This window comes from Carettochelys insculpta, chromosome 32, assembly GCF_033958435.1.
Source record: "Carettochelys insculpta isolate YL-2023 chromosome 32, ASM3395843v1, whole genome shotgun sequence".
In the NCBI taxonomy this organism is placed as follows: domain Eukaryota; kingdom Metazoa; phylum Chordata; order Testudines; family Carettochelyidae; genus Carettochelys; species Carettochelys insculpta.
This window is the reverse complement of record NC_134168.1, coordinates 4,277,973-4,304,276: the sequence shown is the minus strand read 5'-3', so window position 1 is coordinate 4,304,276 and position 26,304 is coordinate 4,277,973. Positions and strand designations below refer to the sequence as shown.

The 26,304-nt window shown below is 70.9% G+C and overlaps 4 protein-coding genes across 4 annotated transcripts; 2 read left to right on the top strand and 2 right to left on the bottom strand.

The window, feature by feature from the left end:
* The first annotated feature begins 189 nt into the window (after positions 1-189).
* Positions 190-6,035, top strand: PRMT5 (protein arginine methyltransferase 5). Its single transcript, XM_074982326.1, is given in 18 exon segments — positions 190-343; positions 954-1,072; positions 1,177-1,262; positions 1,361-1,495; positions 1,574-1,686; positions 1,779-1,828; positions 1,909-1,998; positions 2,001-2,071; positions 2,201-2,362; positions 2,973-3,050; positions 3,142-3,200; positions 3,281-3,403; positions 4,375-4,554; positions 4,633-4,741; positions 4,816-4,909; positions 5,311-5,427; positions 5,526-5,590; positions 5,764-6,035. Coding segments are annotated over 18 exon segments (1,923 nt in total). The 5' UTR covers positions 190-224; the 3' UTR covers positions 5,917-6,035.
* Positions 6,036-6,562: 527 nt separating this feature from the next.
* Positions 6,563-12,338, top strand: RBM23 (RNA binding motif protein 23). Its single transcript, XM_074982325.1, is given in 16 exon segments — positions 6,563-6,718; positions 7,175-7,267; positions 7,349-7,429; positions 7,517-7,564; positions 7,652-7,704; positions 8,649-8,690; positions 8,828-8,974; positions 9,054-9,107; positions 10,308-10,425; positions 10,501-10,653; positions 10,973-11,029; positions 11,032-11,112; positions 11,205-11,270; positions 11,620-11,812; positions 11,889-11,987; positions 12,250-12,338. Coding segments are annotated over 15 exon segments (1,317 nt in total). The 5' UTR covers positions 6,563-6,718; positions 7,175-7,231.
* A 670-nt stretch (positions 12,339-13,008) lies between these two features.
* On the bottom strand, positions 13,009-17,019 carry REM2 (RRAD and GEM like GTPase 2). The gene is given in 5 exon segments (XM_074982393.1): positions 13,009-14,985; positions 15,313-15,520; positions 16,396-16,469; positions 16,774-16,965; positions 16,968-17,019. Coding segments are annotated over 5 exon segments (801 nt in total). The 3' UTR covers positions 13,009-14,710.
* A 3,586-nt stretch (positions 17,020-20,605) lies between these two features.
* Positions 20,606-25,914, bottom strand: LRP10 (LDL receptor related protein 10). The gene is given in 8 exon segments (XM_074982392.1): positions 20,606-21,592; positions 22,357-22,469; positions 22,472-22,485; positions 23,223-24,060; positions 24,445-24,629; positions 25,237-25,372; positions 25,528-25,560; positions 25,639-25,914. Coding segments are annotated over 8 exon segments (1,854 nt in total). The 5' UTR covers positions 25,694-25,914; the 3' UTR covers positions 20,606-21,112.
* Between the last annotated feature and the right edge of the window lie 390 nt (positions 25,915-26,304).

Sequence of the window (26,304 nt, the reverse complement as noted above, 5' to 3'; positions counted from 1 at the left end):
CGTGGCCTTGCCGCAGCTCTGGGAAGACGCGGGGCTTGCCCCGCGCAGAATGGGGCAATTGGGAAATTGAACTCGATTGGCCAGCGGGGCTGGGAGCGGCCCTGTGATTGGCCCGGTGGGCGGGGCCGCGCTCTGATTGGCCGGGTCTTGGCAGCGCCGAGTTGTGATTGGCCGGGCTGGGGTCCCGCGCTCTGATTGGCCGGGCTGCGCGGCGCCGGGCAGCGATGGCGGCGGCGGTGGTTCCGGGCCCGGGCGCCGCGGGGGTGTCCCGCGTGTCCAGCGGGCGGGACCTGAGCTGCGTCCCGGAGGTGGCGGGGACCCTGGGCGCCGTGGCCCGGCAGGGGTGAGACCCGGGGGGGCGGGGGGGGGGGGACACGCACGTGGGGGCCGGGCCGGGGAGACCGGGGGGGGGGATACGCACGTGGGGGCGGGGGCGGGGGGACCCGGCGGGGGGGACACGCACGCGGGGGCGGGGGCGGGGGGACCCGGCGGGGGGGGGACACGCACGTGGGGGCGGGACCGGGGGGACCCGGGCTGGGGACGCACGTGGGGGCGGCGCTTGTGGGGGCGGGGCTGGGGGGACCCGGGGGGGGGACACGTGGGGGCAGGGCTTGTGGGGGCGGGGCTGGGGGGACCCGGGCTGGGGACGCACGTGGGGGCGGGGCCGGGGGGACCCGGGCTGGGGACGCACGTGGGGGCGGGGCTGGGGGGGACCCGGGGGGAGACACACGTGGGGGCGGGGCCGGGGGGACCGGGGGGCGGGACACGCACGTGGGGAGGGGCCGAGGGGACTTTGGGGCGGGACCGGGGGGACCCGGGCTGGGGACGCACGTGGGGGCGGCGCTTGTGGGGGCGGGGCCGGGGGGACCCGGGCTGGGGACGCACGTGGGGGCGGGGCTGGGGGGGACCCGGGGGGGGACACACACAGCCCTAGCTGACCTCCCCACCCCCAGGTTCGATTTCCTGTGCGTGCCGCTCTTCCACCCACGCTACCGCCGGGAGTTCAGCCGCCTGCCCGCCCGCGCCCGGCCTGGCCCCCACACCCGCTCCGACCTGCTGCTCTCGGGCCGAGGTGAGACCCCCCCGCCAGTGCCCCCCCGCCGCCCCCATTTCCTTGTGCCCCCCGGGGCTCCTTTGGCCCGGCCTGGCAGCGGCTCTGACCGGCTCTCCCCCCAGACTGGAACACGCTCATCGTGGGGAAGCTGTCGCCGTGGATTCGCCCCGACTCCAAGGTGGAGGCCGTGCGGCAGAACTCGGAGGCGGTGAGTGGGGGGGGGGGGTGACCCCCGGGGTACAGTGGGAGGGTGGGGGAGGGGGGGCCACTGCCTCGGGGTGACGCTCTCACCCTCCCCCCCCCCAGGCGATGCTGCAGGAGCTGAACTTCGGGGCGTACCTGGGGCTCCCCGCCTTCCTGCTGCCCCTGACGCAGGGTGAGAACCCCAACATGGCCCGGGTGCTGAGCACCCACATCCACACAGGGCACCACAGCGCCATGGTGAGTGCGGGGGTGGGGCAGGGCTGGGGGAGGGGAAGAGGGGGGAGTGTCCTTGGCTGAGCCCTCGTCTCCCCCCAGTTCTGGATGCGGGTCCCCCTGCTGGCCCCCGAGGACCTGCGCGATGACCTGATCGCCAACGAGCCGGTGCCGGTGCCTGAGGACGGCTCCGGGGACGAGAAGACCTGGATGTGGTGAGGGGACGGGGGAACGCGCAGCCCCAGAGCCCGGCCCTGGGGGGGGCATGTTGCCTCCCCCAGCTCACGCCCCATCTGCTTCTCTGCAGGTGGCACAATTTCCGGACCCTGTGTGACTTCAACAAGCGCATCGCTGTGGGTGAGCCGGGGGGGCCAGGTCACTGCTGCGGGGAAGAGCGCAGCCGCGGTGTCTGGAGCTCTGCTTTCTCCCCTCCCCAGCCCTGGAGGTGGGGCCCGACCTGCCCTCCAGCCACGTCATTGACCGCTGGCTGGGGGAGCCTATCAAAGCTGCCATCCTGCCCACCAGCATCTCCTAACCAACAAGAAGGGCTTCCCCGTTCTCTCCAAGATGCACCAGCGCTTGGTTTTCCGCCTGCTCAAGGTGAGTGCCCAGGGGACACTGCTGTGGGGAAGTTCGCAGCGCTGGGCCGGAGCAGGGGTGGGGATGGGGGGGATGCCGGGGCTGGGGTGGGAGGTGCGGGGCTGTGCCTGTCTAACCCCACGCCCGCAGCTGGAGGTGCAGTTCATCGTGTGGGGCGTCCACCACCACCCGGAGAAGGAGTTCTGCTCCTATCTGCAGTACCTGGAGTACCTGAGCCAGAACCGGCCCCCGCCCTCCGCCTACGAGCTCTTCGCCAAAGGCTACGAGGACTATCTCCAGTCCCCGCTGCAGGTGAGGGGCTGTGTCCTCGGCCACGAGTGCCATCAGTAGGGTTCAGAGTTAACGGCCCGTCTTCCTGTGGGGCTGCTGCCCTGTCGTCGGTAGGGTTCAGAGTTAACGGCCCGTCTTCCTGTGGGGCTGCTGCCGTGTCGTCGGTAGGGTTCAGAGTTAACGGCCCGTCTTTGTCTGAGGGAGCCGCTCTTGTTATCGGCAGGGTTCAGGGTTAACAAGCTGCAATTGTCACAGCTGTTGTTTGCTGACATTGGAGGGGGCGGCCTATTGGTTGCCCTGAGGCGAGAGAGCCCCGCCTGGAGCAGCAAAGCCAGGGACAGGGAGAAGAGTTTTACAACCTTTTGCCACGGGCTCTTCCTGTTGCTGGGCGCCCCTCTGTGCCGGGGTGCGGTGTTCTAGTGCAGCCGTCGGTAAGGTTCAGAGCGAGCACACCCAGCTCGGCTGTTGTTAGAGCTCCCCATGTACGTACGCCCCATAACAGCAGGGTGGTGGGGCCTGCCCGCTGCAGCCCCTGGCTGCCCACCGTTAGGTTCCAGAGTGAACGCCCTGTGCCCGAGCTCGGCCGGCGCCTCCTGCCTTAGGGTCCCCCCTCACACCGCTCTTCCCCCAGCCCCTGATGGACAACCTGGAGTCCCAGACCTACGAGGTGTTCGAGAAGGATCCCATCAAGTATTCCCAGTACCAGCAGGTGAGGGGAGTGGGGCGGGAGCGTGGCCGGGAGCGGTGGGGGGTGGGAAGTGGGCTGCAGTGCCCCCACTGACCCACCCCCTCCCCCCCAGGCCATCTACAAGTGCCTGTTGGACCGGGTACCGGAAGAGGAAAAGGAAACAAATGTGCAGTAAGTTACGCCCTTCCCCTGGGTGTCCCCGTCCCCACCCCCGGGGCAGCCGCTTCCCCCTCACCTGCCTCCCCCCACAGGGTGGTGATGGTGCTGGGGGCCGGGCGGGGCCCCCTGGTGAACGCCACGCTGCGGGCGTCCCGCCAGGCCAGCCGGCGGGTGAAGATCTACGCCGTGGAGAAGAACCCCAATGCGGTGGTGACGTGAGTGCGCCGGGCTCGGCCCCGGCCCCGGGGCGGCTGGGACGGGCAGTTTCTCCTGAGGCTGGGGGGATGGGGGGCAGTCCCAGGGTAACCCACCCCGCCCCCCAGGCTGGAGAGTTGGCAGTATGGGGGGGACAGTCCTAGGGTAACTCCCCTGCCCCCCAGGCTGAAGAGCTGGCAGTACGGGGGGATGGGGGGACAGTCTCAGGGTAACTCCCCCTGCCCCCCCAGGCTGGAGAGCTGGCAGTACGGGGGGGCAGTCCCAGGGTAACCCCCGGCCCCCCCCAGGCTGGAGAGCTGGCAGTACGGGGGGGCAGTCCCAGGGTAACCCCCCAGCCCCCCCCAGGCTGGAGAGCTGGCAGTATGGGGGGATGGGGGGGACAGTCCTAGGGTAACCCCCCCGCCCCCCCAGGCTGGAGAGCTGGCAGTATGGGGGGATGGGGGGACAGTCCTAGGGTAACCCCCCCCACCCCCCCAGGCTGGAGAGCTGGCAGTATGGGGGGATGGGGGGGCAGTCTCAGGGTAACCCCCCCCGCCCCCCCAGGCTGGAGAGCTGGCAGTACGGGGGGGCAGTCCCAGGGTAACCCCCCGGCCCCCCCCCAGGCTGGAGAGCTGGCAGTACAGAGGGCAGTCCCAGGGTAACCCCCCCCCCCACCCCCCCCAGGCTGGAGAGCTGGCAGTATGGGGGATGGGGGGGCAGTCTCAGGGTAACTCCCCCGCCCCCCCAGGCTGGAGAGCTGGCAGTACGGGGGGGCAGTCCCAGGGTAACCCCCCCCGGCCCCCCCTAGGCTGGAGAGCTGGCAGTACGGGGGGGATGGGGGGCACTCCCAGGGTAACCCCCCGGCCCCCCCCAGGCTGGAGAGCTGGCAGTACGGGGGGGCAGTCCCAGGGTAACCCCCCCCGGCCCCCCCCAGGCTGGAGAGCTGGCAGTACGGGGGGCAGTCCCAGGGTAACCCCCCGGCCCCCCCCAGGCTGGAGAGCTGGCAGTACGAGGAGTGGGGCTCCCAGGTGACGGTGGTCTCCTCCGACATGCGGGAGTGGTCGGCGCCCGAGCTGGCGGACCTGATGGTGTCGGAGCTGCTGGGCTCGTTCGGCGACAACGAGCTCTCCCCGGAGTGCCTGGACGGGGCCCAGCACTGCCTGCGGGGTGAGCAGGGGCCGAGCGGGCGGGGGACCCCCCCCCCTTCCCCCCCCCCCCCCCCCCGGTGACTGACCTGTCCCTCCCGCAGTGGCGGCGTGAGCATCCCTGGCACCTACACCTCCTACCTCGCCCCCATCTCCTCCTCCAAGCTGTACAACGAGGTGCGGGCCTGCCGCGAGAAGGACCGGCACCCCGAGGTGAGTTGGGGCTGGGGGAGGGGTGGGGCAGCCCGGCCCAGGGGGTCCCGCGCTGAGCGGCTCTGTCGCCCCAGGCCCAGTTCGAGATGCCCTACGTCGTGCGGCTCCATAACTTCCACCAGCTCGCCCCGCCCCAGCCCTGCTTCACCTTCCAGCACCCCCACCCAGGTAGGCGCCTGGGGGCTGGGACAGGGTGGGGGGGGTGGGGCTGGCCCGGCCCATCAGGGGGAGGAGGGGGTGAGCCCTAGGGGGACCACGCCCGTAGGGGCTGGGAATGGGCGGGGCTTGGAGACAGGAGGGGGTGGGGTTATGTCTGGGAGGGGTGAGCTGGAGTAGCTATGGACAGGAGGGTCCATACCCAGGGGGGCTAGGAAGGGGCGGGGCCTGGGGCCTGAAGGGGATCGGGGATATCCGTGGGAGCTGGGCAGGGGTGGAGTCTGGAGACAGGAGGGGGCGGGGATAGCTGTGTGGGCGGGGAAGGGGCGTGGTCTGGAGACAGGAGGGGGCGGGGATATCCATAGGGGCGGGGCCTGGGTGCGAGGACTTGCCCCTGACTGCGCTGCGGGCAGACCCCGGGCGGGACAAGAGCCGCTACCGGCAGCTGGAGTTCGCGGTGGAGGTGAACACGGTGCTGCACGGCTTCGCCGGCTACTTCGAGACCGCCCTCTACGGCGACATCACGCTCAGTGAGTGCGGCGGGGGCGGGGCTCCGAGGGGGGAGGGGGCGGGGCTCGGCTCGCAGGGGGCGGGGCTGACGCAGTTCCTGGCGCTCCGCCCCCTGCAGGTATCCGCCCGGAGACCCACTCCCCCGGCATGTTCTCCTGGTTCCCCATCTTCTTCCCCATCAAGGTGAGCGGGGGCGGGGCCACAGCCGGGGGGGGGAGGGGGCGGGGCTCTAGTAGTGAGGGGGCGGGGCTTGGTGGGGGCGGGGCGGAGCTTTGGAGAGGGGCGGCGAGGGGGAGGGGCTCGCCGGGCTGGGAATTTGGGGGCGGGGCTGACGCGCTCTCTCTCCCCCCCTGCAGCAGCCGCTGGAGGTGCGCGCGGGCGAGCGCGTGCGCGTGGCGTTCTGGCGCTGCGCGGGCCCGCGCAAGGTGTGGTACGAGTGGGCCGTGACCGCGCCCGCCTGCTCCGCCCTGCACAACCCCAGCGGCCGCTCCTCCACCATCGGCCTATGAGCGGCCGCTCCCTCAGCGGGCTCCGCCTCCCAGCTGCTTCTACGTCACAGGGGCGGGGCCGCGGCCCCTCCCGCCCCCGCCCGTTCTCCGTCCGCGTTCCAATAAAGTTCTGAGCCGCCGCCGCTGTGTGCGTGTCAATGGGGGGGGGACGGGGCGGCCTCCGTTTTCGTTGTCGTGACAACCACCTGTAGCACCGCCCCTGAGCCAATCAGGGGTCCGCTAGCTGCTTGTCTTGCCCCTTTGTTGCGCCAGCCAATGCGAGACGGGTTGCGGCGCGCTGATTGGCTGTCCCACGCCTTCTCCTCCCATCCGCCAATAAGTCACCCTGTTGTCCGCCAGTCCACTTCCGCACAGACGCCCAATTGGGGAGAGGAGTCACTCCTCCGCCCGCCCACCCGTCCCCCGCTCTGGGACAGGTTCGCGCCCTTCGATGACCACTGCGGCTGCGCTGCTGTCGCTGGCCACTCTCTGCCCGAGCTGGGGGAAACATCCCGCCTCCCGCTGCGTCGCGACCAATGAGCGCTTCAGCCCGCCGCCAAGCCACCAATCCGGCGCGGCGCTTCCGGAGCCCACCCCGCCCTCGCCTTCCGCCAATCAACGCTGGCCGCTGCGGCCAATCAACGCGGTGAGACGTCCCCGCCCGCGCCTGCGCACGAGCCCGCGGGGGGAGGGGGGGTTCTGGAGCCATCCGCCGCCTCCGCCATCTTAGCGCCGCGTCCGGCCGCGGGCAGAGCCGGAGTCCGAACCTGAACCACCGGGCTGGGCCGGGACAGCGCGGTCGTGTGACGTCAGGGGAGCGGGGGTAGGGGGGGCGCGGGCGCCGGGCTGGGGAGCAGGGGCGGGGCCTGTCAGCGGGCCGGGGCCCGGGAGGGGGGGGGCGGAGCCTGTCAGCGGCCTTCGAACGCCGGGGGGGGGCGGAGGGCGGGGCTCAGAGCGCCGGGGGGCGGGGCTTGCGGGGAGCTGCGGCCACAAGTGGGTGGGACTTGTAAGGGGGCTCCGAACGCCGGGGGCGGGGCTTGCAAGGCGGCTCGGAACGCCGGGGCCGGGGGGGGCGGGGCTTGCAGGGGGGCTCGGAACGCCGGGGGCGGGGCTTGCAGGGGGTGTCGGAACGCCGGGGGCGGGGGGGTTCTAGAACGCGGCGGCGGCGGCGGCGGCAGGTGGTTCTAGAACCGCTCCCCACGTGCGCGTCGGGCCCCGTTCGCCCGTGGGGCGGGGGGTCCTGGAGCCGCAGCCCCTCACGGGGCCCGTGTCCCCGCAGTGCACGTGGGAGCCGCTCGAGCCCGGAGCCCGCCCCGTCCCGCCCCCCCGCGCCGCCATGGAGCCGGGCGCCTCGACCGCGCTGCCGGACCCGGTGAGTATCGCCCCTCCCCGCCCCCCTTGGCGGCGCTCGGGCCCGGCTGGCGCTGACCCGCCCGCCCCGTCCCGTCCGCAGGGCCCGGGCGACGCCATGGCGGCCGACGACTTCGACATCGTCATCGAGGCTATGCTGGAAGCGCCTTACAAGAAGGAGGAGGTGAGCGGGGCGGGGGGGTGTCCCGGGGCCGGGCAGAGCCCGGGGCCGCCCCCGCCGCACTCAGGCCCGGTCCCTTCTTCCCCGCAGGCCCAGGCAGGACCCTCCAAGGCGGCGGCTGAGGCCCCCGCGGCCCAGGTACCGTATGGGGGCATCGGGGGGTGGTGTGGGGGGGAGATGGGGGGGGGCCGCACGGGCCACAATCATCTCTGCCCCTCCCCCCAGCAGCCTGCGGAGGAGCCCAGCAAGGAGACCAAGAAGGAGACCAGTAGCAGTAGGTGAGGAGATCGGGGGGGGCCCATGGTTGGGGTTGTGCTCTATGGGGTGCCGCTGCCCCTCCCACCTGTAGGACCTCCCACCCAAGCGCTGCTCCCCCCTTGCCACAGGCCTTCCCCTCTGGGGTGCTGGTCTTCCCTTGGGGTGCGGAACTCCGGTGAGCGATTCTGCTTCCTGGGGTGCTGCCTTACTCTGAGGAGCCTCCCCGCAGCCCAGGGCCCTCCCCGCTGGGGGGCTGCCCTACAGCCCAGGGCCCTCCCCGCTGGGGGGCTGCCCTACAGCCCAGGGCCCTCCCCGCTGGGGGGCTGCCCTACAGCCCAGGGCCCTCCCCGCTGGGGGGCTGCCCTACAGCCCAGGGCCCTCCCCGCTGGGGGCTGCCCTACAGCCCAGGGCCCTCCCCGCTGGGGGGGCTGCCCTACAGCCCAGGGCCCTCCCCGCTGGGGGGGCTGCCCTACAGCCCAGGGCCCTCCCCGCTGGGGGGGCTGCCCTACAGCCCAGGGCCCTCCCCGCTGGGGGGGGCTGCCCTACAGCCCAGGGCCCTCCCCGCTGGGGGGGCTGCCCTGCAGCCCAGGGCCCTCCCCGCTGGGGGGGCTGCCCTGCAGCCCAGGGCCCTCCCCGCTGGGGGGGCTGCCCTGCAGCCCAGGGCCCTCCCCGCTGGGGGGCTGCCCTGCAGCCCAGGGCCCTCCCCGCTGGGGGGGCTGCCCTACAGCCCAGGGCCCTCCCCGCTGGGGGGGCTGCCCTACAGCCCAGGGCCCTCCCCGCTGGGGGGGCTGCCCTACAGCCCAGGGCCCTCCCCGCTGGGGGGCTGCCCTTTCTATAGTTGCAGAGCGTCTGTTTTGGGGTGGTGTTGGCTTTGCAGTCAGAGCCCTTGCCCCCCGCAGCTGGGGCGCTCTGCCCGGGAGGTTGCCCCACAGTGAGAGCGTTTTTTTTCTTTTTTCGTTCTCAGTAGCAGAAAGAAAAGGAGTCGGAGCCGGGAACACAGACACAGGTAGGAGCGGAGGGGAGAACCGGAGCAGTTGGCTGGTTTGGGGGAGCCGGGGGCTTAGCGTGCCCTGGGGAGCGGTGATTGGCCGAGGGAGCCCCGGGACGATGAGGGCCCAGGGTTAGCAGTCTCTGTCTCTGCAGCCGGGACCAGGACCGACGGCGCCGCAGCAGGAGCCGGGAGCGTCGGAGCCGTCACCGGAGCCGGGAGCGCCGGCGGGGGAGCCGGTCACGGAGCCGGGAGCGCCGGCGAGAGGACAGAGCCCGTTACCGTAGCCCCCCACCCCCCGGGTGAGAGCTTCTTTTTCTGTTTTCACTTAGTCTTCTGGGTGCCGGCCTGGCTGTCCCTTGACCTGGTGTCTGTTCCTAGGCGCCGCTTCGGACACAGTAAGAGCCCCCTGTATCGGGAGAAGAGCCCGGTTCGGTGAGTGGTGGGCCTGGTGAGCTGGGAGGGGCGCAAGGGCAGCTAGAGGGCAGTCTGGAGGGAGCAGAGCTGGGGGGCTCTGAGCCAAGGGGGGCGGCTGGGGGTCGCTCCAGGGGAGCAGAGCTGGGGGGCTCCGAGCCAAGGGGGGTGGCTGGAGGTCAGTCTGGGGGAGTAGAGCTGGGGGGCTCCGAGCTGAGGGGGGCAGCTGGGGGTCGGTCCGGGGGAGCAGAGCTGGGGGGCTCCGAGCCGAGGGGGGCAGCTGGGGGTCGGTCTGTGGGAGTAGAGCTGGGGGGCTCCGAGCCAAGGGGGGCGGCGGGGGGTCGGTCTGGGGGAGCGGAGCTGGGGGGCAGCGGGGGGGTCGGTCCGGGGGAGCGGAGCTGGGGGGCTCCGAGCCGAGGGGGGCGGCTGGGGGTCGGTCTGGGGGAGTATAGCTGGGGGGCTCCGAGCCGAGGGGGGCGGCGGGGGGTCGGTCCGGGGGAGCGGAGCTGGGGGGCTCCGAGCCGAGGGGGGCGGCGGGGGGGTCGGTCCGGGGGAGCGGAGCTGGGGGGCTCCGAGCCGAGGGGGGCGGCGGGGGGGCGGTCCGGGGGAGCGGAGCTGGGGGGCTCCGAGCCGAGGGGGGCGGCGGGGGGTCGGTCTGTGGGAGTAGAGCTGGGGGTCGGTCTGGGGGAGCGGAGCTGGGGGGCTCTGAGCCGAGGGGGGCGGCGGTGGGGGGTCGGTCCGGGGGAGCGGAGCTGGGGGGCTCTGAGCCGAGGGGGGCGGCGGGGGGTCGGTCCGGGGGAGCGGAGCTGGGGGGCTCTGAGCCGAGGGGGGCGGCGGGGGGTCGGTCCGGGGGAGCGGAGCTGGGGGGCTGTGAGCCGAGGGGGGCGGCGGGGGGTCGGTCCGGGGGAGCGGAGCTGGGGGGCTCCGAGCCGAGGGGGGCGGCGGGGGGTCGGTCCGGGGGAGCGGAGCTGGGGGGCTCTGAGCCGAGGGGGGCGGCGGGGGGTCGGTCCGGGGGAGCGGAGCTGGGGGGCTCTGAGCCGAGGGGGGCGGCGGGGGGTCGGTCCGGGGGAGCGGAGCTGGGGGGGCCGGTCCGCTCCGTTCCGGGAGAGCAGGGATGAGGCTCTGCCGGGAGGGGGTCTCGTGTGGGTGTCGGGGGAGGAGTCGGGGTCCCGGCCCCGCCCCCCGCCGCGACGCGACGTGACGCCCCCTGGCGCCCGGCAGGGAGGCGCTGGGCAGCCTGAGCCCAGAGGAGCGGGACGCCCGCACCGTGTTCTGCATGCAGCTGGCCGCCCGCATCCGCCCCCGCGACCTCGAGGACTTCTTCTCCGCTGTGGGCAAGGTACGGCCCCGCCCCCTCCCGGCCCGGCCCGGCCCCGCCCCCCGCCCCGGCTGACCTCCCTCCCCTCCCCCCCAGGTGCGGGACGTGCGGATCATCTCGGACCGGAACTCGCGGCGCTCCAAGGGCATCGCCTACGTGGAGTTCTGCGAGATCCAGTCGGTGCCGCTGGCCATCGGGCTGACGGGGCAGCGCCTGCTGGGGGTGCCCATCATCGTCCAGGCCTCCCAGGTGCTGCCCGGCGGGCGGGGCTCTGGGCAGAGGGGGCGGGGCTAGGTGGTGGCTGGTGTGTCGCGGGCTGCTGCTTTCCTGGCAGGCAGAGAAAAACCAGCTGGTGCCCATGGGCAAGTCCCTGCAGAGGAGCAGGGGGCGGGGCTGTGGGTAGAGGGGGCGGGGCCAGGCACTGACAGGCGTGTGACCGGCTCCTCCCCCGGCAGGCGGAGAAGAACTGGCAGGCGGCCATGGCCAGCTCCCTACAGGGGGCGGGGCCAGGCGTGCAGGGGGCGGGGCCGTGGGGTGACGGGCGTGTGACCGGCTGCTCCCCCGGCAGGCGGAGAAGAACCGGCTGGCGGCCATGGCCAGCTCCCTGCAGAAGGGCGGGGGCGGGCCCCCATGCGGCTCTACGTGGGTTCCCTGCACTGTAACATCACCAAGGAGATGCTGCGTGGGATCTTCGAGCCCTTCGGCAAGGTGGGGGGCGGAGTGGGGCGGGGGGCAGGGCTTGGGGTGGTGGGTGGAGCCTGCCTGGCGCTGACCTCTTTGTCCCGCCCCCGCACGCGCAGATTGACAGCATCGTCCTCATGCGGGACCCGGACACCGGCCAGTCCAAGGGCTACGGTTTCCTGACGGTGAGTCTGGCCTGGCCCCCCCCCCCCTCCCCAAAACCCACCAACACTTACCCCCCAGGGCAGGGTCTACTCCCCAAGGGACTGACCCTGCTCAGCCCTGGGCCCCATCTCCTACCTTTTCCCCACCCCACGGCCTGAGCATCCCCACCCCACTCCCCCCAGCTGACCGGCCTGGCGGCACCCCCTCACGCTTACCTCCCAGAGCAGGGCCTAGGCCCCGAGGGACTGACCCTGCTCAGCCCTGGGCCCACCTTGCTCCAGCTGCCCCCCGCCGGCCTGGCCCCAACCCCACCGTCTCGCCCCCACCCCCTGCTGACCTGACCAGCCCAGCCTGGCCCTGCCCCTGCAGTTCGCGGAGGCCGAGTGCGCCCGGCGGGCGCTGGAGCAGCTGAACGGCTTTGAGCTGGCCGGGCGCCCCATGCGCCTGGGGCAGGTGACGGAGCGCCTGGACGGCACCACCGACATCGCCTTCCCCGAGGGCAGCGAGGAGACGGAGCCAGGGGCCGGGCCCGGCCTGCAGCTGCTGGCCAAGCTGGCCGAAGGTGGGGCTCCGACTGGGGACGGGGGGGCGCCCGGGGAGGTGTGCGTGAATCCCCCTGACGCCCCCTCTCTCCTCAGGTTCCGGGATCCAGCTGCCGGCCGCCGCCGCCGCCCAGGCCGCCCTGCAGCTCAACGGAGCCATCCCACTGAGCGCCCTCAACCCCGCCGCCCTGACAGGTACCGGCCCCCGCAGGCGGCCGTCGCGCTGGGGTGGGGGCTGAGAGCCACAGCCGGGGAAACTGAGGCACGCACCAGCCGCCGTCAGGCGAGTGCTGGGTGGCGGGGGCGGTGAGGGTTGTAGCCAGTTCCTGTGCCAGCCGGGGCAACCGAGGCGGCCCGAGGGTGCAGCCCTGGGAGCTGCTGGCCGGCCCTGGCCTCCCGGGCGCGCCGGGGTCCGGGCTGCCCCCGTCTGCTCTGACCACGCTGCCCCCCCCCCCAGCCCTGAGCCCGGCGCTGAACCTGGCCTCCCAGACGCTGGCGTCCCAATGCCTCCAGCTCTCCGGCCTCTTTTCCTCTCCGGGCATGTGAGTGGGGCAGGGGGCGGGGTTTGGGCTGCGGAGGGGGGGTTGGCTGCCACTTGGGGTGGGGCTTGGGCTGGGGGGTTGGCTGCAGCTTGAAGCAGGGGGTGGGGCTTGGGCTGGGGGCGGGGATTCACTCTCTTTTCTCTAACCTCCCTCCTCTTCGCTCTGCAGGTAGCCCCCCCTCCCCCCCCAGCCTGGCGTGGGGGCTGGGCTGGCCCCCGGCAGCGGCGCTCCAGGGGCAGAGATGGAGGGGGGGCCCCCGGCCGCGCTGGCGGGGGTCTGTGGGGAGAGTCCTGCCCCCCCCCCCGGGAGGTCGATCCGTTTTCTTTGGTTTTTTCTTTTCTTTACTTTTATGGAAGGAAATTAATAAAACTTATCACGAAAGGGCGGCCGCGCGTGGTAGCCGGGGGCCAGATTTGGGGGGCACTGGGGGGGGGTTCGGGCCCAGGTCTCAGAAGTTAAAATTTCTGTTTTCTGGTTTGTCTATTTTGCTCATGGGGCTGAGGCCTGCTCCTCCCCCACTCTGTGCCCTCCCCTCCGGGCTGGGGCCGGCCTCCCCCGAGTCCCCTGCCTGGGGGAGGTCACAGCACCCCTGGTGCCGGCGCTCTGTTGCTAAGGGAACCATCGCCGTTGTCAGGGGAACTGTTCTCGTTGCCTGGGCAACCCCAAGGCTGCACCACGGGGGGGTTTCCATGGTGTTGGGATGCGGTTCTTCAGCTGTTTGTCACTGGCCTTCTCCCCCGCCTCCTGCCAGCCCCAGGGGCCCAGGCCTTGTGCTCCCCTCCCTGCAGCGGGGGGTTGGGGGCCTGGCCAGGGGCCAGCTGCAGGGCACCCCCCAATAACCCCACAACTCACAGCTCTGGTAGAAAAGAGTTTTAATTGCCAGGAGGAGGCCACGACCCCACCCTGGCCCCTGTTCCCCTGAGGCTCAGACCCCTGGGGAGGTTAAAGCATAGACCCTGAGGGGAGCATGCACCTGTGCCTTTAAGGGTAGCTCTCTTAAAGGGGAGGGGAGCGAGGGCAGCCGCCCCATTGTGCCTTTTTAGAGTTTCGTAAAGGAGAGGAGATACACAGGTAGGAATAACAAGGTTGGGGCGGGGGGTCCCCTTGGTGCCTTTAAGATGCTGTGAAACGGGAAGGCCCCAGCTCGGCCACTGGGGGGCGGGGGGGGTGAGTGGCAGGTCCCCTGGGCCTGAGTCATGGAGAGTTTTAGGGGTGCCCCTCAGAGAGCAGGAGGACAAATATTCATTCTTAAGGGACACAAAGGAAAAAGGGGGGTGAGTCATGCCTTTAACATGCTGTTAAAGGGGAAGTGTGCACCTGTGCCAGGGCCAGAGCAAGCGGGTCCCTGGTGGGCTTCGGCCGCCTGTTTCCACAGGGGACGGGGCAGGACAGGTGCCCACGGTGGAGGTTGAATAATTAACTGCTGTGCCCTTGCCTGCAAGGTGCCCCTTGGACCAGCTGCAGGTCTGTCCCTTTAAGAGCTCCTGCGGGAGAAGGGCACAAACCTGGAGGACACTAAATAAAGAAAGAGCTTCCAGCAGAGGGTGCTGAAGAAGCTGGGTTGCTTGGTCCCCAGGTGGTGACTTTAAGAGTCTCTTAAAGGGGAGGTGCACAGGTGTGGAGAAGAAAAACTGAGCCCAGGACTAGGCCGTCCAATGGCTGTGTGTCACATTCGCAGGTCGGTGTAGTTCAGACAGGCCTCCTTAAAGGGGCAGTTCCACAATGTGGAGGACCCATAACAAGGTTTGGTCAAAGTCCAGGCCCTCAAAATCCTCTTAAAGGTGTAGCTCAGTGGTGCCAGTCAACTCCAGTTCTTAGCTACTTCGTCAAAGAGCTCCCAGGTGGCTCCTTTAAAGCCCCTCTTAAAGGTGAGGAGCACAAGTGAGGTGAACCAATATAGCAGCTTCTGTCTTGGCATGTGTGCCTTTAACCTGTCCTTAAAGGTGAAGCGCGCAAACCTGGAGGGCAAATAACAGTCCCCTTCACAGTGGGACTTCTGAGTTTTTAAGACGTCTTAAAGGTGAGGTCCAGAAATAAAAATACAGCCCAAAGCTGCTGGCCCGCTCACAGACAGGGCCTGTGTCATGGCCCTTTAAGGGCAAAGAACGCAGCTGTGGAGGGCAAAAATCCAGTACAAAGGCCTGGCCCAATGGCTGCAGTCCCTTTAACACCTTCTTAAAGGGGAAGGACAAAAGCCCCACGTGCCAAACTTCCCGTGTTGGGGGGGGGGGGGGAGAAGAGGGTGTCTTGAAGTCCTCTTAAAGGTGAAGTGCGCCGCTACGGCAGACAAAAAATTGCTTCTTGCCGTGCCAGCAAATGGGAGCCGGCCAGGTGCCGCGGGCTCTTAAAGGGGCGGCGGGCTCTTAAAGGGGCCGTTCACAGCACGGAGAGGTCGTTGCAGGATTTGGAGCGCTGCTTGAAGAAGCGGCCGTTGCGGGGCACCAGGCTGGAGAGGAAGCGCTTGGCCTTCTTGGTGAGGCTCTCGCGGCGCCCAGCGGGGGCCCCGGCCGGGCCCTCGTCCCCGGCCGGGCGGCGGCGGCGCAGGCGGATCTGGCGCACCGCCCCCTCGAAGAGCTCCCGCGTCTTGTGGTGCAGGGCCGCCGAGGTCTCGATGTGTTTGCAGCTCAGCATCACGGCCAGGCTGCGGCCCTCTGCGGGGTGTGGGGCGGGGTTAGCCACCTGTGCCCAGCCCCCGCTGCCCCCTGGCCTGGGGGCACTGAGGAGCAGGTAGATCAGGACATGTGTTGGGGGGGGGGGCTGGCAGGATGGGGGAGCTGGAGTGGGGCTCAGAGTGGAGAACTTTGGGGGACAGGCAGGGCAGGGGCTGGGCAGGTTGGGGGGCAGGTTAGAGGGCTTGGGGGCACACAGGCAGGGCAGGGGCTGGGCAGGTTAGGGGGACAAGCTGGAGGGCTTTGGGGCTCGCAGGATGGGGGACAGGGCCGAGGGCGTGGGGGGGGCAGGGGCTGGGGGTCACTCACCCTCCAGCGACACCTCGCGGGAGCGCGCCAGGTCGCTCTTGTTGCCGACCAGGATGACGGGGGTATCGGGGTGGGGGCTCCCCTCCCGCAGGCGCAGCAGCGTGTGGGGGATGCGGACGAAGCTCCTCCGGTCAGTCACCGAGAAAACCAGCAGGAAGACGTCACCCATCCGCAGGCAGGAGTCCTGCAGCCAGGCGCTTGCCTCGCCCTGGGGGGAGCCCCAGTCAGCCTCCTGCAATGGGCCCGGCTCCCAGCATTAGGGGGGGACCCTGTCAGCCCCCCCCCACTTCCCATGGCCCCGGCTCCCTGGCATTGGGGGGGGCAGCCCCTGTCAGCCCTGCAATGGGGCTGGCTCCCCAGCATTGGGGGGGGCCCAGACAGCTCCCCGCAATGGGCCCGGCTTTGGCATTATAGGGGAACCCTGTCAGCCCCTCTCTTGCAATGGGACCAGCTCCCCAGCATTTTTGGGGAACCCTGTCAACTCTGCAGCAATGGGCCCAGCTCCCTGACACTATGGGGGGACCCTGCCAGCCCCCCCCCCCCAGCAATGGGCCCAGCTCCCCACCATTGTAGGGGAACCCTGTCAGCTCCCCACCAATGGGCCCAGCTGCCTGACATTATGGGGGGAACCCTGTCAACCCCCCCCCCCCAGCAATGGGCCCAGCTCCCCAGCATTATGGGGGATCACAGGCAGCCCCGCCCACCGATAAGGGCCCAGCTCCCCAGAAGTATGCACCCCCCCCCCCGCCCCCAGGCACAAGTGCTTTATTCCCTGGTTCATGTCACGAACCCCCACCCCCGTGTGCTAATTTGCATATATTTGCATGCATTTACATGCCATCTCCAGTTCCCTCCCCGGATAGGTTGAGGAGGGGAGTTAGCCATGCTGATCTCAAACCTGGCAGCACTTGCCGTCTCTTTACATATATTTGCATACGCCCTGCACCCCAACTGTGTGCTCATTTGCATCCAGCGGACCGCCCCCCCCCCACGGACCTCCACTAGCATCGCCGGGAGCCCCTCTCCCCGGGACCTCATTTGCATACATCTGCATGCAGGCCCCGCCCCCGCGCCTGCTCCCACCTGCTCCCAGATGTCGTAGAGGATCAGGGTGGCTTCTTCCTCGTCCACCGACAGGCGGCGCTCGTAGGTGTCCGCTGGGGGGGGGGGCCGTCATTGGGGGGGCTGCCGTGGGGGGGGGAGGGCCGAGTGCCGGGCCCCCAGGAGAGCCAGACCCCCCGCGTGCCCCCCGCATCTCCCCTCCGCTGCCATTAGGGGGCTGCTGGGGGCCCCCGACAGTCAGGCCCCCCCCAGGTGATCCCCGGGGCCCCCCCAGGACAACTACAGCGCCCCATGCCCCCCCGTGCCATTGGGGGACTTGCAGGGGGGCGGGGCTCGGCCAGCCGGGCCCCGCAGCAGAGACAGAGCCCGCCCCCCCCTCCCCCCCCGCCGGGCACTCACCGGGGGGCGCGTCCTCGTGGGGGGCCCCGTCCGGCAGCCCCCCGAAGATCCCCGCCAGCGCCGTCTTGCCCACGCCGCTCTCCCCCACCAGCACCGCGCGGAAGGGCCCCCCCGGGGACCCCCCCGGCGAGCCGGGCGGCGAGTCCGGCTCCTCCACCGCCGCCTCCCGGCGCAGCTGGGGCTTAGGGGGCAGGGCAGGCTGCCCCGCCGCGGGCCCCGCAGCCCCCCCAGCGGCGGCAGCGCCATGGGGCACGCTGGGAAGGGGCGGGGGGGTGAAAGTCGGACAGTTACCCCCGCCCCCCAACTCCAGATACCCTCCCGCCCCCCCCCAGCTGGACCCCCCACCCCACCTCAGCCCCTCCCCCCCCCGCCCCTACACCGCCCCCGCTACACCCCCCCCAGCTCAGCCCCTCCCTCGCCGCAGCCGGACCGCCCCCCCCTTCCCCAGCCCCTCCCCCCGCTGCCCCCCCCTAGCCCCAGCCGGACCCCCCGCCCCGGGGCACCGGCCCTCCCTCCCTACACGCCCCCCCCCCCCCCGGCCGGACCCCCCCCCCAGCTACACTTCCCGCTGCGCACACACACACACACAGACACACACACACACACACACACGCACACACACCCCGCCTGTTGCGCCTGCGGGCCCCCCCCGCTCCGTTCCCTCCCCCCGCCCCCGCCCCCGCCCCCGCACCTGCTCCCCTCTCTGGGGTTCCCGGGGTTGGTTCCTACCGATGTCTCCGTCCCCCGCGTCTCTCGCCGCGGCCGGGAAGCGGCTCCTTTTTAACACCCCCGCCCCCCGGGGAGCCCCGCCCCCGTGAGGTCACGCGGGGGGGGGGGGCCGCAGGCCCCCGTCCCGCGGCGGGTGGAAATGGGGTGGGGGGCGGGGAGCTCCGGGGAGGGTCAGTGGGGGCGGCGGCGGCGGGGGGGACGGGACTCGCTCCGCCTCCCCCCTCCCCCGCTCCAGGCGCGGGCGGTAATTAAATCTCAGCGGCAATTTCCCGCCCGTCGCTAATTGACTAATTCCCCCTCGCGGCTAATGAGCTGCTAATTCCCGCGGCGGGATGCGCGCCCCCGCCCCCGCCGCCAGCTGAGACCCGCCCCCCAGTGGAACTCCCCATCCCCTCAGAACCCCATCGGCCCCCCATCAATCCCCCTGCCCCCCTGAGAACCCCCCATCGGCCCCCCCATCCCTCTACCCACTGCCACCTAAGAACCCCCATGGGCCCCCCATCCCCTCAGAACCCCCTCAGCCTCCCATCGCTCCCCCTGCCCCCCGAGAACCCCCCATGGGCCCCTCCATCCCCTCAGAACCCCCATCGGCCCCCTCATCGCTCCCCCTGCCCCCTGAGAACGCCCCATGGGCCCCCCATCCCCTCAGAACCCCATCGGCCCCCCCATCCCTCTACCCACTGCCACCTAAGAACCCCTCATGGGCCCCCCTTCCCCTCAGAACCCCCTCAGCCTCCCATCGCTCCCCCTGCCCCCCGAGAACCCCCCATGGGCCCCTCCATCCCCTCAGAACCCCCATCGGCCCCCTCATCGCTCCCCCTGCCCCCTGAGAACCCCCCATGGGCCCCCCATCCCCTCAGAACCCCCATCGGCCCCCCATCGCTCCCCCTGCCCCCTCAGAACTCCCCTTGCCCCCCCATCCCTCTCCCCACCACCCTCTGAGAACCCCCATGGCCCCCCATCCCCTCAGAACCCCCATCGGCCCCCCCTTGCTCCCCCCACTGCCATCTGAGAACCCCCCATCCCTCCCCCACCACCCCTTGAGAAACCCCTATTGCCCCCCATCCCTCTTCCCACCGGCCCCTGAGACTCCCCCATGGGCCCCCCCATCACCTTAGAACACCCATCAGCCCCCCATCCTCTCAGAACCCCATCGTCCCCCCATCCCTTTCACCACCGCCCTCTGAGAACCCCCCATGGGCCCCCCCATCCCCTCAGAACCCCCCCTCGGCCCCCCATCCCTCTCACCACCGCCCCCTGAGAACCCCCCATGGGCCCCCCATCCCTCTCCCCACCACCCCAAGAACCCCCCCATGGGCTCCCCGTCCCCTCAGAACCCCCATCGGGTCCCCAATCCTCTCTGTCGCCCGAGAACCCCCCTATGGCGCCCGATCCCCTCAGAGCCCCCATTGGCGCCCATCCCTCCACCGCCCCTTGAGACCCCTCCATAGACCCCCCCATCCCCTCAGAACCCCCATCGGCCCCCCTCATATCCACAGAACCCTCATGGGCCCTCCCTCCCTCCCTCTGCGCCCTGAGAACCCCTCTTAGTCCCCATTCTTCCCCTGCAACCCCCCCAGCAAATCCCCCATTCATCCCACTTACTCTCCCCTGCCCTTACCCTCCTCACCCCTTGCCCTCAGCCCCTTCCCCCATCTGCACCCCCCTCCCCCCAGCCCTGTAGCAGGCAGGATCCAGAAAGGGGGGTCCAGCCCCCCCTACCAACCCGCCCACCAGCCAGCTCAGCCACCACAAAGCTGGGGGACCCAGGGGCGCCTGGACAGACAGAAGGATAAGGGGGGCCTGGGGACTGATGGACAGGGCGCTACCCTGGTGTGCCACAGGGGAGGGGATGCCCGGTGGCAACAGCAGGAGCAGAGTCTTATCCCAGCTCCCGCCAGGGCCTGGCCCCCCCCCACACAAACCAGCAGAACCTGGGAGGGGGCGTCGCTCCCCAGAACCGACCTACGCCTGGGCGAAGTCCCAGGTCCCCCCTGAAATCGCCCCTCCGCCAGGCAGCGCCTTTAAGCCTCTTGGTTTTTGACTGCCACACCAATATTTCCATTGTCCTGCTGCTCAGTCTGGCCACCAGGTTCCATTGGGGCCATTACCTTTAAGAGCAGATTTTTTGACTGCCAGACATATTTTACCCAGGCCCGGGGCCTTATTGTCCAACTCTGAAGCCATGTCAGGTTAGCGCCCGGCTCTCTCTGTCCTGGTGCTGTAACACCCGGTCTGCGGGAAAACAAGCTTAGTTTTTCCCGCCTGGCCCTCCCCTTTAAGAGCGGATTTTTTGACTGCCAGACATATTTTACACAGGCCCCGAGCCTTATTGTCCAACTCTGCAGCCATGTCAGGTTAGCGCCCGGCTCTCTCTGTCCTGGTGCTGTAACACCCGGTCTGCGGGAAAACAAGCTTAGTTTTTCCCGCCTGGCCCTCCCCTTTAAGAGGGGATTTTTCGACTGCCACACATTTTACACAGGCCTGGGGCCTCCTTTTCCAGCTCCCCAGCCATGTCAGGTTAGCGCTCGGCTCTTTCTCTCCTGGTGTCCCAACACCCTGCTGGCGGGAAAAGGAGCTTAGCTTTCCCCCCGGCCCTCCCCTTTAGGAGGCTTTTACTTATTATCTGCCAGCGCCGGTTGTTGCTCCCGCCGCTGGGCCGCCACCCACAGGCAGGCGCCGGGTCACGGCCACAGGCGCCTTGTGTCCTGCAGCACGAAGGCGCCCACGGGCGGGTGGCCGCTGCCCCACGGTCCCCGCAAAGTCGTTTCCAAGGCTCTCGCCAGGAGGCAAACCATTCCTTACCTTTAAGGTTGTTCTTTTTTGACAGCCGTATACATAATTTGCAGGGCGCAGTCAAGCCCCGTCAGCTCCCACATTCACCGGTGTCCAGTTCCCATGAGTCTTATAAAATCCCGACTTTTGCCAGCCAGCTGGAAAATGGCGCCCAGGTGGCCCATTGCCTTTAAGCGCCTTTTTTAACCTCCACACACAAAAGGTCAGCTGGCCCTCAGGATTCGCTTCTCAGCCCCCAGAAACAAGGAGGAGGGAACCTGCATTTCCCACCCTCTCTGGGAAAAACTGAGGCAAAGTGCAAGTCCGGGAAGTGGAAAACATCATTGCCTTTAAGAATCTTTTTTTTTTTTTTAACAGCCATGAAAATATTCTTACATACAGCCTTAACAGCCATGACATGGCCCGTCCCCTTTAAGGTTCTAGTTCCTCCCCCCTGAGCACCTGCACCTTTAAGAAGGTCTTTCTAACAGAAGTATAATGGACACGCCCCTTTAAGAGCCTTTATTGACTGCCACGTAACTGTTTGCCTTCTAATATCCGCAGGCGTGGGGGGAATGATTGGCTCCGCCCTACCCCACTTCCCTGCCCTCCAATTGGCCACCAGGTTCTTAAAGGCAACGTCTGGTAACACTCTCCCCTTTCAGAGCTTTCTTGACTGGCAGGCAAATATTCCCCCGCGGCTCAGCCAGCATCATATCCTTAAAGGCAATGTGCCGTCCCATCGTTTGGCTGCCGTGGGGGCATCGCCCCAAGCCGACACGGCTCCCCTCATTGGCTGCAGGCTCCTTAAAGGCAATGGGGCCGGGAGGGCCGCTCAGGTGAGGAGAGGGTCGTCCTGTGGGTCGGGCTGGGACTCGGCCAGCGGCAGCAGAACAACGTCATCCTCCCCCTGGGGGGATGGGGGGAGGCTGGGGGGGGCCCCACGGCCCATGGGGGAGGGGAAGAGGCACCCACGCAGGGCCTCCATCACCCCCCTGGGAAGCTGCTGGGGGGGCGTGGGGGACACGGCCGGGGGGGGCAGCTGCGGCTCAGGGGGTGGGACTTTCTGTGGAAGAGGCGGGGCCTCCTGGGGCCCACCCGCTGCCCCCTCTGCCTCGGAGCCGGCAGCACCTGGCGGCGGCTGGGCGGGGGAGCTGGCGGCCGGGTGGGCGGCCGGGCGGGGTAGCAGCCCCCAGCGGCGGAGGCGGCGAAGGAGGCGGCGCACGGGTCGGGGCGGGCGGCGGCTGCGGCGCCCGGCGGCCGGGTCCTGGCGCAGTAGCTGGAGCAGTGAGCGCAGGTTCCCCAGCAGCGAGGTCTGCAACGAAACGGGGGGTCAGCACTGAGGGGGGCCTGGAGCGGGGACAGGGACTCAGGCGAGGGGGAGGACTGGGAGCGCTGAGCTGTGGGGGGCTAGGGGCAGCCTGGGGCTGTTGAGGGGGAGCTGGGGGAAGGGCTCTGGGCTGTGGGTACTGGGGGGCACTCTGGGCCGTGGGGGCCCCAGGGGGCTCTGGGTCACAGGGGTCATAGGGGATTGGGGGGGCTCTGGGCTGCAGGGGCCCTGTGGGATCGGGGGGGCTCTGGGCTGCAGGGGCCCTGTGGGATCGGGGCGGCTCTGGGCCATGGGGGGGCAGGTTGTGAGGGCTCAGGGGGACTCTGGGTCATGGGGGCTGTGGGCCGCAGGGGGGCAGGTTGTGGAGGCTCTGCGGGGCTCTGGGCCACGGGGCTACGGGGGATCTGGGGAGATCTGGGCCACGGGGTGGCAGGTTGTGGAGGCTGTGGGGGGCTCTGGACTGCAGGGGGGCAGGTTGTGGAGGCTGTGGGGGGCTCTGGGCCGCGGGTCCATAGGGGATCTGGGGAGATCTGGGCAGTGGGGGCCCTGCGGGGCTCTGGACCACAGAGGGGCAGGTTGTGGGAGCTGTGGGGGGCTCTGGGCTGTGGGGGGGCAGGTTGTGGAGGCTGTGGGGGGCTCTGGGCCACGGGGGCCCTGGGGGATCGGGGGAGATCTGGCCCGTGGGGGCCCTGGGCTGCGGGGGGGTAGGTTGTGGGGGGGCTCTGGGCCGTGGGGAGCCGGGCGCTCACCTGCCCGGGGCTGTCCGTGGGGAAGTCGTCGAGGGGGGGCACCAGGCCCTGCGCGATCAGCTGCCCATAGGATGGCGGCGCCTCCTGCCGGATGAACTGGGCCTCGCTGTGGGCAGGGGGGCGAAGAGGCTGCGGGGGGACCATAGGACGGTGACCTCCTGGGCTGCCCCCTGCCCCACCCACAGCCCCGCCACCGCCCTGTCCCCCAGCCCCGGCTCACCCATACTCCCGGCGGGGTAGAGCTGCCAGCTGAAGCCCCGCCCCCAGCCCCGCCCCCCGGCCCGGCTCACCCGTACTCCTGGGGGCCAAGAGCTGCCAGCTGAAGCCCCGCCCCCAGCCCCGGCTCACCCATACTCCCAGCGGGGTAGAGCTGCCAGCTGAAGCCCCGCCCCCAGCCCCGCCCCCCGGCCTGGCTCACCCGTACTCCTGGGGGCCAAGAGCTGCCAGCTGAAGCCCCGCCCCCAGCCCCGGCTCACCCATACTCCCAGTGGGGTAGAGCTGCCAGCTGAAGCCCCGCCCCCAGCCCCGCCCCCCGGCCCGGCTCACCCGTACTCCTGGGGGCCAAGAGCTGCCAGCTGAAGCCCCGCCCCCAGCCCCGGCTCACCCATACTCCCGGCGGGGTAGAGCTGCCAGCTGAAGCCCCGCCCCCAGCCCCACCCCCCGGCCCGGCTCACCCGTACTCCTGGGGGCCAAGAGCTGCCAGCTGAAGCCCCGCCCCCAGCCCCGGCTCACCCATACTCCCGGCGGGGTAGAGCTGCCAGCTGAAGCCCCGCCCCCAGCCCCGCCCCCCGGCCCGGCTCACCCGCACTCCTGGGGGCCAAGAGCTGCCAGCTGAAGCCCCGCCCCCGGCTCCCGCCCCAGCTCACCCGTACTCCCGGCGGCGGGCAGCGTAGAGCCGGCAGGCGCAGGCCAGGGCGACGACCAGCAGCAGGCCGCAGACCAGGCTGCCGATGGCGGCAGCCGCCACCACCTTGCGGGGCAGGGCGTAGGGGCAGGCAGCCTCGTCGGCCCCGTCGGCACAGTCGGGCTGCCCGTCGCAGCGCCAGGCCTCGTAGACGCAGCGCCCGTCGCCGCAGCGGAAGGTGCCCGCCTGGCAGCTCCAGCAGCCCCGCTCGTCGGCGCCGTCGGGGCACAGCGCCTGGTAGTCGCAGCGCTCGGCCGCGCCGTAGCAGGGCCCCCCGGCCCCGGCCCGGCAGGGGAAGGTGCCGTTGGGGCAGCCGGGGCAGCCGCTCTCGTCGGCGCCGTCGGGGCAGTGCCAGCGGCCGTCGCAGCGCTCGGCCGGCCCGTAGCAGCCGGCGGCCTCGGCGCCCCCACAGGGCCGGCGCCAGGGCACGCAGAAGCCCCGCACGTGGTAGGTGGCGTTGAAGCCCCGGCCCTGGTGGCCCCGCCATGCCACCCAGGCCCGGCTGGAGGGCGCCTCCACCTCCAGCGCCTGCCCGTTGCTGGCCGCCTCCACCCGCCGCAGCAGCCGGGCCGGGCCGGCCGGGGCCCCCGCGTAGACCTCCAGGGCGTCGCCGGGCGCCAGGTCCAGCGCCGAGAAGAGCACAGTCAGCGGGCGGCTGTCGTGGGGGTCCAGGGCCCAGTGGCACTGCAGCTCGGTGGCCCCGGCCGGCCCCGGCCAGCCCGGCGGGGAGAAGACCCCGAAGAAGGCCTCCAGCGTCCGGTTACAGGAGCCGGGGGGCGGCGGCAGCGAGAGGAGCGGGCCTGGGGGGGGCGGAAGGCAGGGAGTCATATGGGGCACGGACGGACGGGGCCCTGGGGAGGGACAAATGGCCCATCAGGGCACTGGGGGGCATGGACAGATGGGGCCCAGGGGACAGAACAGGTGGGCGGGATTAGTGGGGATGCACAGAGCCCGGCCAGTCGGGGCACTGCAGGGGGCAGACAGCAGGTTGGGGCACCAGGGGGCGGGGCAGATGGCCGGGTGGGACACCAGGGGGGTGGGGCAGACAGTCAAGTGGGACACCAGGGGGGTGGGGGGCAGACAGCCAGGCTGGGCACCGGGGAGGGCACCGGGGGGAGGTGGGGCAGACGGCCGGGCAGGGCACCAGGGGGGCAAGCCAGGGGACCCCCCACGGCAGCACCCACCTCTCTGGTAGCGCAGCTGGAAGGACTCGGCGGGCGCCCGGCCGCGCCAGTAGCTGAGGGTGACGTTGGCGGCCCAGAAGCGCAGGGGGCCGGGGGGCCGGGGGCCGCAGAGCGCCCGGGGGGGGGCCGGGGGCGCCTGGACGTACAGAACCGCCTCTCCGCAGGGTAGCACGAACCGCTCGAACCTGCGGGCACAGAGTGTGGCAGGGCCGGCCGGCTGGGGGGCTCGGGAAGGGGGCGGGGCCGGCCGGCTGCGGGGCAAGGAGTGGGGCCGGCCGGCTAGGGGGCTCGGGAAGGGGGCGGGGCCGGCCGGCTGGGGGGCAAGGAGTGGGGCCGGCCGGCTAGGGGGCTCGGGAAGGGGGCGGGGCAGGCCGGCTGGGGGGCAAGGAGTGGGGCCGGCCGGCTAGGGGGCTCGGGAAGGGGGCGGGACAGGCCCGCCGGGAGTTTGGGAAGGGGGCGGGGCCGGCTGGGATGAGGCTAGGGGAAGGGGCTGTCCGGGGGGCAAGGGGGCAGGGCCGGCTGGGGGGCTCGGGAAGGGGGCGGGGCCGGCCGGCTGGGGGGCAAGGAGTGGGGCCGGCCGGCTAGGGGGCTCGGGAAGGGGGCGCGACAGGCCGGCCGGGAGTTTGGGAAGGGGGCGGGGCCGGCTGGGATGAGGCTAGGGGAAGGGGCTGTCCGGGGGGCAAGGGGGCAGGGCCGGCCGGGGGGGGGGAAGGGGGCGGGGCCGGCCGGCTGGGGGGCGAGGGGGCGGGGCCGGCCGGTCAGCGAGGAGACGGGAAGGGGCCGGGGGCTCACCTTAGGGTCAGCACGTGCTCGGGGGCCCCCACGATGAGCCAGGTGCAGGCGGCGGGCGGCGCCTGGCCGTGCCGGGGCGGGCTGCGGATCACGCCCTGGGGCTCCCGCCGCACCTCCAGGGGCTGCCGGCAGCCGGCTGCGGGGAGCAGAGTCAGCCGGGGACCCCCGCGCCCCGTCCCCCCTCCAGGAACCCCCTCCCCTAAGAGCCCCCGCCCGCCCCACCCACCCCAGGGCCCCCTCCCCGCCGGGCCCCCCTGCGTCCCTCGCCCCCAGCCCCCCCCCGCCGCTTACCCGAGTCTCTCTCCGCGTAGGCGGCAGCAGCTTCTGGAAGGGAAATGAACCGGGATAAGAGGGAGCCCGGACCGGGGTCGGTGGAGGCAGTGGGGGGGGCGTGGGACTTACCCCAGGCCAGGGCCAGCAGCAGGCCCCAGGCCAGCCCCAGCCCGGGGGGGGCCATTTCCGGGGGTCGCTCCCGCGGGCGGCCCCGATCCCGCGACCTCCGGCCCGGCCCGGCCCGGCTCCCCCGCGGCGGCCGCTCGCAACTTTGTTTCCGCCCTTCTCTTCCGGGCTCGCAACTTTCCGGGCTCACGTGACTCTTCCCCCCACCCTCCGCCGGGCGCTAGGACCCCGCAGCGTCGGGAGCTGCCTTCCCTGGGTTTTGGGGTTCAGGTCGGAGGGGACACGGCGCCCTCCCCCCTCCCCCGCGCTTCCCGCTGTGAAAAGTGCTGCTCCTTTAAGAGAGGGGCGGCGGGAGGGGGCCGGAAAATTGTGCTGCGGCCCCTTTAAGAAGCCCGTTTGCACAATTTCCTGTTTACACAGACACTCCGCTCCCCGTTGTGCCCCTCCCCTCTCCTGCCCTGCGGCTGAGAAAGTTCACAGCCAACGGAGGGGGGACCTACTGGGGGTGTGTCTCAGAACTATGACGCTGGCCCTTTAAGAACCTTGGGGGTGGGGGAGGGGGTCTCAGAACTGTGGTGCTGGCCCTTTAAGAACCTTGGGGGTGGGGGAGGGGGGTCTCAGAACTATGGCGCTGGCCCTTTAAGAACCTTGGGGGTGGGGGAGGGGGGT